Below are 12,590 nucleotides of genomic sequence, written 5' to 3' on the forward strand. Positions count from 1 at the left end.
CAACCTAAGTATAATTGTAATTATTTGTAGAAATAACTAATCACACCACATGATGAAAATGTTTTACCGTTACATAGCGATCTGCGAGAGAGTACTTTCAGAACTGCAGCGTGTATTCTCTCATGGTGAAAAGATCGAACGTTATTGTGGCTCTGTAATTAAGTGCGTTTTAAATCAAGTGGAACCTGCTTTATTTGGTGATGTTGCCTGTGTGTTTGGTCGATAACAAATTTCCGATTACTTATGCAAAGAAGTTTTGTCTATATTAACGGTCTCAGATAATACATGTATGAAACTACCATGGATGCTGGTAAAATGTAGTGGTAGGAAAATTTACTACTTTGGTTGAAAGTGATACTCATTTAATAAAGACAAGATACTGAAAAGGTTTGTGATGAATGGTAGCTAGCTCTAAATGTATAATAATGTAAGTTAATTCATATGAGTGAGTAAAACAAACCTGTAAAGTTTAAATCCATCATTAGTTGTGTTCTGCTTGACACAGTGATGTTTATCTGGGCATAATGTTGTAAAGCAGTATGAAATGGAATGAGAATGTAATCTTTGTAGAAGGGAAGGCAAATGGTCAGCTTTGGTTTATTGGGAGAATTTTGGAAAAAGGGTGGTTCATCTGTAAAGTAGACTGCATGTAGAACACTAATGCGACCTATTTTTGAGTATTGCTCAAGTTTTTGTGTTCCACTTCAGACCTGATTAAAATAAGACATCAAAACAATTCAGAGTCAGGCTGCTAGATTTGTTACCTGCATGTTTGAACAGCATGCTTGTATTACAGAGATGCTTCAGGAACTCAAATGGGAATCACTGGGTGGAAGATGACATTCTTTCTGAGAAATGTTAGTGAGAAAATTTAGAGAAATGGCATTTGAAGCTGACTGCAAAATGATTCTACTGCTGCCAACATACATTTCACCTAAAGACCTGAAAGATAGATTGGTGCTCATATGGAGGCTTACAGACAGCTGTTTCTCCCTCTCTCTCTTTGCAAACAGAATAGAAAAGGAAATGATTAGTAGTGGTACAGGGTAACATCCACCTCACACTTTATGGTGGCTTGCAGAGTATATATGTAGATGTAGATCTTGTTCCATGCAGTCACCATTGGCATGGTGCAAAAAAAGTTTGACAGACTATAGTTCATCATACTGTAGAATTATGCACAAATTTTCATTTCACGACTAGCTGCACTTAACGGAATGTTATGACTACTTCAAACAATGCTAAAAGTATAACATTGAAACCGCAGTTTTTTAGGAAAGATGCAATGTATTTAAATGAATATTTACCTTAGAGGTAAGACAGTCTGAAAATCACTGCTGTCTAATTGCATGTAACATCAGAAAGAATAATTATTAATTCCAATCACCGCATTAAACAAGATAAACCCATATCAGTAATAAAATAATGAAGGGAAGATATGAGGAGTGTAATTTTAAATACTGGCTACTATTTGTTTGCAACTTACACAAAATGGATAGATGTGTGAACGTTTTTCAGTTCTTCATTGTGGTCACTAGCACTGTGCATAGCCTGATGCGAGGTGTGTGGAAGTCGTAAGATACACTTAACAGCACCAGTTTTGTTAACAGTTTGAGTGGAGTGGTCTATTGCCTGACGAATCTCTGTAACACTTCAGAAGCAAACTGCAGGAATGCTGTCTTCAGCATAGGAATGAACTGGAAGTTACAAGCACTTACATCCACTGAGTGTGGTGTGTGGTAGAGCACTTTCCAACTCAATTGATCGAACAGATCAGTTACAAGTTACCCCATATGCTCCCCAGCATTGCCCTACATTGATCCAAATGAGCAGGACCTGCAGAAAGAGTCACCACCTCTTTCTCTGAGCTGCTGATTTCTGGATCACAGCCTGTGACCAGCATAGCGACAGAAATGGCGACCCTTTCTGCAGGAGGCACCCATCATTTCGAAGGAGTATGCTGGGGCGCATATGGCGGAAGCTGTGACTGAGTTGTTGAGTCGATTGCACTTGGAACTGCCGCACCACCGACCACACTCCCCGGACTTAAGCCATAGTGACTTCTACTTCATTCCTAAATTTGTGCTTACGTAAAGTGTCGCCAGCACACCATGCACCATAGAGGTTGCAAGAAGATCGACAGAGGCCAAAAACAGACTCGTAGGAAACGCGCCGCCAATGCTCTCCCGGCTGCCAGTATTTAAGATCGCCGCTGCGGACTGGAGGGCGAGTCTGACGCAGTCTGTAGCACAGAGTGCGTTCCAGTGTCATCAGTCGCAGCCCAGCGGGAATCGCAGTAGCAGTTTGCTCTGCGGATAACAAAGACACAGGCAGCACATGGCAACGATAATTGTGAACATAGCTGACTTTGTACTTCAGCAACACGTGAGGTATACAGAAGAGCTTGTACCACAATGAATGTCTTGAGTTAAGTAAATTTTCCATTCATATGAATGAAGCACCCAGTTAACCTATGCGTGCAGTTTGTGTTATAGAAAGAGGACACTGGCCACAAACAACATCCTCTCCTTGCTCCTGTGGTACAGCTCTACAGAGACAACGAGACAACATAAAAAAATTGAAGGAAGCACTTGGTGCCATTAGCTTCAGAACTGCTACACAGAATCTTATGGCAATACACCGTTGCACTCGAACTATCAATACGACTGCGGCTGCCAATAGTATCCTAAGACTTCCACATTGCTCGGAAAATATTACCCACAGCGCTGGTGACTACAGTGAACGACAGCAAACCTTTGAAACATCTTTCCATTTTGTACACGGGGTGTATCCGTAAGAGTGTGCAAAAATTTAACAGGACATAGAGGATGCTGCACTGAAGAATTTGAGGTAGGAACCTGGGTGCGGGGAAGCCAGCTTAAGGAGATAACAGGAATAAAATCACATTACTAAGTATTTTTTTATTTACAGTTAACTGAAAATATCATAATGGACGCAAATAATGTACCATTTGTGCTGTATCTTACAAAATGTGCTGAAACTGACAGCCATCAATCTCAATCCAAGCGTAATATTGGCAAACAAGATTCTGAGCCACACTGACAAATACCCCTGGTGTGTTTCTAATCACATCACAGCCAGCTACAATCCTGGCAACTAATACCATCTCCGTGTCCACTGGGATCTCATATACCTGTGACTTTAGACACACCCATAGGAAATAATCAACTGGATTCATGTCGCGTGACGCCGCTGGTCGTGGAATAGGACCTCCCCTTCCAATCCAGCGACCAGGAAATACAGCATTGAGATGGATGCGGACATCTACACCGAAGCGAGGCGGTGCACCGTCATGCTGTATCCACATCCTCTCACGAACAGCCAAGGGGACACTGTAAATACGATACAACAGAGCCATCTCAAGGATAAGTAAAGTAAACAAATCTTGCATCATAACTTCCCAGTAATCAAGCTTATTCTCCTTGTTTCCTCGCAGGAAATAAAGAATGCACATGTAAATAAACAGCACAGTACGAGGAAACTTGTACGCATGTTAGTTGTGAATAAGATGGAAAACTGTAATGCTAGAGAAACTATACGTTAAGTACGTGTTAGATATGTGTTACGCGCCGAGCAGCGCGTGACCTTGATTGGGACTTAGAATTTTTCGCTGCCTCTGCTACAGCGTCCTACATATTTACGTAGCCCCCAGGTTCCCTACCGCACGCTGTTCAGTGGAGCATTATCTATACTGTTATATTTTTGCACGCTCTTACGGGAACACATTGTATGTCGCAAACAAATAGTTGCCAGACGTAACTGTATTGGTGGTTTCGGGGAACAGGAGGTAGAGAAGGAATCTGCAGAACGTAACGTACTTACGCCACGAACTCAGACATTCTGAAGTTGACGAATTTATTCAATCCACACCACACTAAGTAATCAGAACTATAACGTGACATAACACACAATAGTTTTGATACAAATTATTTTTTAACCAAGAAAATATATACTGTCGACATAAGCATAACCCGCATTCGGATACCCATAACTCAGCTCTAATAAGGCTTTTAAGTATGAAAAATAACTTTGGAAGAATGAAAGATAAGTGGGAAGAGAATCGCTAGCTACTACTCACTCATGGCTGGTTCTACTTCGATTGCGACCAGGAAAAAGGAATTGACCCAGCAGTATTACAAAAATCTCGCACGACCCAAATACTTTCCATAGAATGGGACTGCTCCGGTGTAACGACAAGCGACGGCACGAAGATGAAGAACGCAAGAGCAGAGGAGGTTGTGAGACGACGTCAGCCAGTAGGACTGCACCACTACAGGAGCGGCATCTAGCCGAAGAGAAAATAAGAACCGCTACTGCCAGCTTCCGTGGTCTTGAGTAGCGTTCTTGCTTCCCGCGCACTGGGTCCAGGGTTCGATTCCCCGCGGGGTCAGGGATTTTCCCTGCCTCGAGATGACTGGCTGCTGCGTCGTCTTCATCATGATTCGTCCCCATTGCGGTCGGAGGAAGGCCATGGCAAACCACTTCCGCTAGGACCTTGCCTAGTACGGCGGTGCGGGTCTCCCGCATCGTCCCCTACGCTCCTCGGAGTATGGGACCTCGTCATCATCACCGCCAGCTTCGGCCTGACAGTAGAAGACGGACACTAGTATACCCGGACTAGAAGGGAGCACTAGAAGAGATGTTGCTTGTGATCCATATCCATTACTTGCATGGACATTCTATATAGCGAAATACATCGATTATTTGCGTGTCTCCAATACCTTACGACATGACATTGTAAACCAAAGTTAAATATTGTCAATCTACTTTATTGTAATACATACCATTAATGTGATTTGCTTGAATTGTTGTATAGCTATCCGAGAAAGCAGCATCCTTTAGGCACCCTGTACGAGACGGGTGGGCAGGACCCCACAAGGACAATGTTGCGTGCCCAGGCCTTCGTCGCCGGCGATCACAACAAACACTCTCCTCCATGCTACAAAGTTACGACTATCGAACCGGGAAATGATGAGGAACCCAAAAACTGAAATAGCAGAACAAATGCCGACACGGACACCTTTCGACCTGATCTTTGTATTGTCTTAGTCTGACACTCGACCACTTTTATACCGACCCGCTCACCCGACAGAACTGTGGAAACGATAATTTATTGTTCAGAATAATAATTCGAGCGTACACAGGCGTAGTACGCCACTACAAGAAATTGGCCGTTACAAACTGATTCAGAAACCGCAAGAGCATAATATACTGACGAAATCCTTTTCGCCAGTATCTTTAGGTTTTCATTTTATTACGAGTTAACCTGGAACAATTTCTGTGTACGAGTAAATCAAGAAACATCGTTCAATATCGGGTAGCTTAATGAGCCAAAGCATCTGTTAAGACGCTGATCTCGTATTTGGAAGGATGGAGTTGCTCTGTCCGCCCATCCAGATTTGGGTTTTCCATGGTTTTCCATGGCTTTTCCTGAATTCAGGGAAACTGCAAAACCGTCAAACTTGCACAGAAGTTTTTTTTTTCATTTAAATGGTGATCAGTTTCTCACTTTAGTGTATTATTATGCCATCCATGTATGTTCTACCATAACAGAACGTTGTTTTGCTTCACACAGCACTGGACTGTCGTACGCAAATAGTATCTTGCATTTAACCACTTATGAGTGGCAGTAGCATGGCTAGCGTACACACATTATGGTGTTATGTGGACGGCTTTAAAATGGACAGAAGTCCGAAGCTCGTAGCTATTTAAATAGCAACACAGCTGTGCAAGTTTGGCGGTTCTGTAATTTCACTGAACCGTGGCAAGTTGCTGTCTATTGTCGTCCAGCAAGCTGGAAGTGAGTTAAAATAGGGAAATCCCGCGATGGATCCTAAAGGCCACGGACAATTACTTGCCCCATCATCATAGGCCATCTGTTGTATGCCCATAAAGCATGTTACTTATTCCGTGTGACTTATACTATGAGCTCTAGTTTCGTATTGTATTACATTGACAGCTCCGGTATCATTGTGAGATGATCCTTCGATGAGTAAACATAAATTAAATAAATTAAATTAAATTACACAATTTTATTAAGACGATACATGTTGGACACTACTGATGTCAGTCGGCAGGAAATAAATCAAGTTCACGGTTTTCCATATGTAATTGCACTCCTTGTCGTCGGTCGGTTTTTCGGAACAGTTGCTCCCAGAAGGTGCGAATCCATCCGGTCGTGAGTGACGTCAGAGAATCGGAGGCTGCTTGCTAGCCTAACATCCGGTTCCCCCTCCCGTAGCTGTGACGTATATAGCGAGCGCCGCCGCTGATGAGTCGCCACAGTGGCAACTCGACATCCAGCATGGACGGCCTCTGGGTGCTGCTGCACGTGTCTGCCTTCTCACTGCTACTGCTGCTGGTCGCCACGGTCCCCGCCAGTGAGTATACACACACATACACACACACACACACACACACACACAGGCAATTCACCATCTGATTGTTCCAGCGGTGATTATTAACTACCCTACAAAAAGTATACAGGGCATCCAGTTTCAAAACGCTGTACAAAGAGAACTACTACTCAGAATGATATCAAATTCGAACAGCATATTACTGACGCACAGGGGAAACGCCATGGAAGAAAAAAAAATTTGCGAAAATTTGGTCAATGGTTTGTTCTGGTGGCGGCTCCGTTATGCTCGGGGGAACATTGACGTGGGCCTCCATGGGTCCAGTGGAGCTCATGCAAAGCACCATCACGGTGAATGCAGACCACATTCATCGCTTCATGACGCTCATGTTTCCCGACCGCAGTCGCATTTTTCAGCAGGATAATGTGCCATGTCACATGGTTCAAATGGCTCTGAGCACTATGGGACTTAACATCTGAGGTCATCAGTCCCCTAGAACTTAGAACTACTTAAACCTAACTAACACATCACACACACATCCATGCCAGAGGCAGGATTTGAACCTGCGACCGTAGAAGGCGCGCGGTTCCAGCTGAAGCGCCTAGAACCCCTCGGCCCTTTGACCTATGGCAGCGCCATCTAGTGGGCCAACCATAGCGCCATCTGGTTTCCCTCTTCAAGCTAGAGGAGTTTCGTTGTTTGTAGTTTTTTCGTTTGACGCTTATTTCGTGAGATATTTGGTCCGGTCACGATCAATGGACCGCCCTGTATTCATAATATCCAAATTTCACGTCCGTCTGCAGCTGCTGGTGTAGGACGCATACGCTCCTCTCTAATTAGTGCAAGAAAATAAAAAAAAAACAGTGGCCTCACTTTGTAACTGTAACAGTGTAGCTGATCCTCATTCCTTTCCCCCATCCGCTCCTATTCGTCCAACATATCCGCATCCTCTACACCTCCCGCCACCTTGATCCCCCTCACCCCCTGGTTGCTCCTCTCCTCTCCCACCCCCGCTTCCTGCCACGCCTGCACCGTTGTGTCCCCCCTATCCTCCATCTCTACACCCTTCATCCCCTTTCCCAAGGTGGCTTCCATCAACTGCCCCTCCTGGATGATGCCTTCTCTCCCTCTGTTTATCCCTCCTATCAGATCCTCACTCCCCATCCTTTCCTCTCTCCTTTTCTCGGGCTCCCTCTCCCCCCCCCTTCCATCCTCTTTTTCCCCACCTCCCCTCTCTCTGCCCCCTTCTCTCCCCCGAGTCCTTTTGCATTTCCCTCCTCTGTCTCTTCTCATTCCCTCTCACATCTGCCCTGCCCCTCTCCCCCCTTATCTCCCTCCTTGGTTCCCCCCCTTTTCGTTTTTTCCTCTACTCCCTCCTTGTTTTTCCCCCTCCTCCAGCCCCCCCCCCCCCCCCCAATCTGGCTCGGGATTGTCATCTTTGTGCCGCCATTTTCGTGCAGTGTTTTACAGTGAGTGTTTTACAGTGAGTGTTCCGTATTGTGTCTTTTGGGAAGTGTTGCGAACGGCCATCGTACTGTCGCTGGGTGTGATTTTTTATCTCTTGCAAACAGAAAACAGACTGTCGCCATGATTTTTAATTGTGTGTCTACTATGTTACTTGTCTGATTCCTGTGTATTTTATTAACATTGCCAAACCCTGTTTGCTTTCTATTTTACCTTTCCGCGTTTTTCCGCCATTTTTACACTTTAAGTCACAGTTTTATCGCCTGTTTTTCTTGTTGCTTTCTTCTTCCGTTTTTAAAAAAGTGTGTAGGCTGTAGAGCAGCAATAAAGAAGAAAAAAACAGATGAATCCAACGATGTAAAGGCAGTAGTTACTATGAAACTTTTTATCGGGTTGCAGAGAGTGAAATGGTATTAAATATGTCTCTTTTCAGTCATTACACCCTGATATTAGTGCATCCGTCATTCGTTCCCGCGCACACCTTTATGCTGCATAGTTCCAGGACAGGTGGACACGAACTATCATTTGCTTTACTTAGTGTGTCACTGCCTGGTACTTACTTAACCACTATCTCAGCACGACTCACGACCTGTCCTCACAGGATTACTTCCACCAGTACCTAGGTATGCAGCATAACTTCTGTGAAGTTTGGCAGGTAGGAGACAAGGTACCGGCGGAAAAGACTGAAGGAAATTCGTGGGTTATTCTCGGATGGCACAGTTAGCAGAACACTTACCAGTGGATGGCAAGGTTTTCAGGTTCGAGTCCCTGTCCGATGCACAGTTTTAACCTGCGGGAAGGTTTCATGTCACATGACTGCGTATCAGTATAGTATATGTCCCAGAGCAGTGCAGGATTGTGAGTGGCTTTGTTTTTATGTGAAATATCTTATCGAATCCAGGAGGGGATAGCTATGGTTGAGGCATATGGTACTTCTCAGTTGTTTCAAGAAGCACGTCAAGTGTTTGTAGAAACATTTCCCAAGGCCAGTATCCCTACGAAGAGTAGCATACGAGGTTTAGTCAAACAAGATAGATTTCAAATGCAAAACGATATAGTCAAACTTCTGATAGGAGCCCACGATCCGTTGCCAATATTTAAAGAAGTATTACAGTCAGTTCAAAAAAAGATAGCCTGGTGTTAAATATATAATTTGTCGTAAAATGTTTCACGAAGTAAATTAGCAAGCATACAGTTTTAAAACTATGCTAAAGCTGAAGGACACGAATTGACAATTGCAACTAGCTTCTCGAAAACTTTGTCTGGGGACAAGTAGATCCCGTGTATCCGATGTGAAACTATGCATGGTTTCACTTCTCTTGCCTTGTTCATTCTCGGAACACCGGATATTGGATGGCGAGGAATTCTCACGAAGTATTCGAGCCTACACCACACGATGAGAACATTGGTGTTTTGTCTGCTGTTTCACATAATCGTGTTTTGGAACCAATATTGCATTACCACACTGTTAATACACAATATTACCTCGCAGTTATAGCAGAATTCTGTGCACGTTGGACTGTTAATGAAAGAGTTTCTTCCAACAAGATGGAGCAACGTGTCATACGTCAAACGTCTCGCCGAATGTCATTAATGGAGCTATCACAAATGAACGAGATGTCAGCAGTGGACTGCACATTCCCCACAGTTGTCAATTTTCAGTTTTTTCCTTTGGAGTTTATGCATTTAATCCTACAATATTGATGAACTGAAGGTAGAAGTACAGTGAGAAATAAACGAAATTGACATCAACTGATCAGTCGAGCAAAAATGTGGCCACAGTGACCATTTTGAACATAATTTATAACGGCAATGCTAAGTAATACAACATTTAAATTATATACGATTCATAAAATTCGATTCCGACATAAGGCACCGATTCTGTATCGGTAGCGTTATGGGTTCTGTTTTTTGCTGGTCACTCTGTATTTCAACTATCACTGAAGTTTCCATCAAGCCCGAGATGTATTCTTTCCAAAGCAGTATCTGCCAGTAAACTTCCCAAATAGTATTTTCAAAACTTACTTCTTGTAAACAAGCTGCCAAGAGTTTTGAAATGGTATGACATATTTGCCAATATGATGGAAGAACATTCCGTCTTTTACCGAAGTCTGGAGACCTAGGCAGTAGAGTGCGAACGTTATAACTGCAAATAGCGTGAGCGTAAATCAGAAAAGCTTAGATGCTCTGATACACAATCAAACAGATTTCCAAATAAAAATCTACGTCCCTGGAAACGAAGTAACAGTTGTATTTGAGAATCGGCGTAACAATGGATTCAGTGACGAGATACGAACTGTCGATCAGCTCGCCAGGGCGGGTATTTATTTCCTGTAAATGGTCATGCCTATGTGACATGTTTTCCACCTCCTCTGGCCTCATGGCTTTCATAGCTAGAACCATTCTCCAGAGGAGAATTATCTCCACCACTATTCTAGTTCGTCTCTGTATCGTGGTAGAATATTACACCGTCATAAGTGTATGCATTACACCAACAAAAATCGGCAGGCGCTACGAAATGTTCGAAGACTTACACTGATTTCACTTTAGCAGAGCTCAAATGAATGTCTTATTGTAAGTCATATACTTTCAGTCACAAAGGTAGAGTATGTTGTATTCGGGAGAATCTTTTGCATTAGGCAAATTTACAAGTTACGGGACAAACACAAATAACCATCATCTGTATACATTAGACAGATATACCTGAAAGCAGCAGTCAGAAAACTAGCAAAATTTTCTTTTTTTTCTTGTTTTGAGTCATCAATCATCTCACTGGTTTGATGCGGCCCACCACGAATTCATCTATTGTGCCAACCTCTTCATCTCAGAGTAATACTTGCAATCTATCTCCTCATTATTTGCTGGCTCTGTTCCAGTCTCTGCTTTCCTCTACAGTTTTCGCCCTCTACAGCTCCCCCTAGTACCATGAAAGTTATTCCCTGATGCCTTAATAGATGTCCTACCATCCTGGCGCTCCTTTTTGTCAGTGTTTCCCTTGCATTCCTTTTCTTGCCGATTCTGTCGAGAAACTCTTTATTTATCACCTTATCAGCGCACGTAATATTCAACACTCTTCTGTAGAACCACATCCCAAATGTTTCGATTCTCTTCTGTTCCTGTTTTCCCACAGTCCATGTTTCACTACCATACATTCTCAGAAATTTCTTCCTCAGATTAAGGCCTGTGTTTGATACCAGTAGACTTCTATTGGCCAGGAATGCCCTTTTTGCCAGTGCTAGTCTGCTTTTCATGTCCTCTTTTCTCCATCCTTCATATGTTATTTTGCTGCCTAGGTTGCAGAATTTCTTAACTTCATCTACTTTGTGATCATCAATCCTGATGTTAAGTTTCTCGCTGATCTCATCTCTACTAATTCTCATTAGTTTTGTCTTTCTTAAATTTAATCCCAGTCGACATTCTGTACTTATTAGATCGTTCATTCCTTTCAGCAGAGTCTGTAATTCTTCTTCTCTTCACTGAGGATAGCAGTGTCATCAGCTAATACTATCACGGGAATTCTTTCACCTTGAATTTTAATTCCGCACCTGAACCTTTCTTTTATTTCCATCATTGCTTCTTCGGCGAAAGACTACATCCCTGTCGTACAACCTTTTCAAGCCGAGCACTTTGTTCTCGGTTTCCACTCTTATCCCCTCTTGGTACTTGTACGTATCCTATATTACCCATCTTTCCCTATAGCTTACCCCTATTTTCCTCATAATGTCGAAACATCTTGCACCATTTGACATTGCTGAGCGCTTTTTCCAGGTCGACAAATCCTATGAAAGTGTCTTGATTTTTTTCTCTCCAGCTTCTGTAATTGCCCTTTTTAGAGATGTTCATTTCTTTTCAACTGAACTGGCTACTGAGCCATTCCTCATCGTAGTTTCTATAGTCCCAGAGAACTTCAGGGATAGCTTCATTCTTTAGTACTTCTTTGCGTTTTGAATCTTCCTGACTAGTCTCTTAAACTTCAGATTACTCGTCATCACCACAAAATTGTGATCTCAGTCAGTAGGAGCTACTGGGTTACGCCTTACAGTCCAGTAAGGAATCTCCCCCTGACCATGATGTAATCTACCTAAAATCTTCCTGTATCTCCCGGCTTTTCCAAGTACGCCTTCATCTCTTATCCGATTTTTGAACAGATTATTCTCGATTACTAGGTGAAATTTATTACAGAACTCAATTAGTTATCCACCTTTCTCATTTCTAGTACGAAGCCCATATTCTCCTATAAACTTTTCTTATATTCCGTCCCCTACAACCGCCTACAAATCCCCCATGAAAATTGGATTTTCATGTCTCTTTACGTACTGTACTGCCTTTTCAGTATCCTCACGTCCTTTCTCTACCTTTTCATCCTCAGCTTGCGGCATCGGCTTGTATACCTGAACTATCGTTGTCGGCATTAATTTGTTGTCGATTCTGATGAGAATACCCCTACCACCCAACTGTTCACAGTAACTTACACTCTGGCCTGGGTTCCTCTTCATGACGAACCCTACTCCCGTTACAGCATTTTCTGCTGTTGTTTATATACCCTATACTCTTCTGACCAGAAACCCTTGCCTTCTTTCCATTTCACTTCACAGACCCCCACTGTATCTAAAATGAGTCTTGGCATTTCTCTTTTCAGATTTCATAGCTTCCCTGCCACATATAAAAAAATTCTGATATTGCGCCCCTAGACTCGTAGAACGTTACCCGACCGCCAATCTTTTCTTAATGGTCACCCCTTCCCTGTCA

At 43.0% G+C, this 12,590-nt stretch overlaps 1 protein-coding gene across 1 annotated transcript in view; it reads left to right on the forward strand.

The window, feature by feature from the left end:
- Nucleotides 1–6,305: 6,305 nt before the first annotated feature.
- LOC124596475 overlaps nucleotides 6,306–12,590 on the forward strand; it is a 73,863-nt gene continuing 67,578 nt past the window's right edge. The window contains exon 1 of the mRNA XM_047135618.1: nucleotides 6,306–6,401. Coding sequence (XP_046991574.1) covers nucleotides 6,326–6,401 — 76 coding nt within the window. The 5' untranslated portion in view covers nucleotides 6,306–6,325. The remainder of the gene's footprint in view (nucleotides 6,402–12,590) is intronic.

Source organism: Schistocerca americana, chromosome 2 (assembly GCF_021461395.2).
Source record: "Schistocerca americana isolate TAMUIC-IGC-003095 chromosome 2, iqSchAmer2.1, whole genome shotgun sequence".
In the NCBI taxonomy this organism is placed as follows: Eukaryota; Metazoa; Arthropoda; class Insecta; order Orthoptera; family Acrididae; genus Schistocerca; species Schistocerca americana.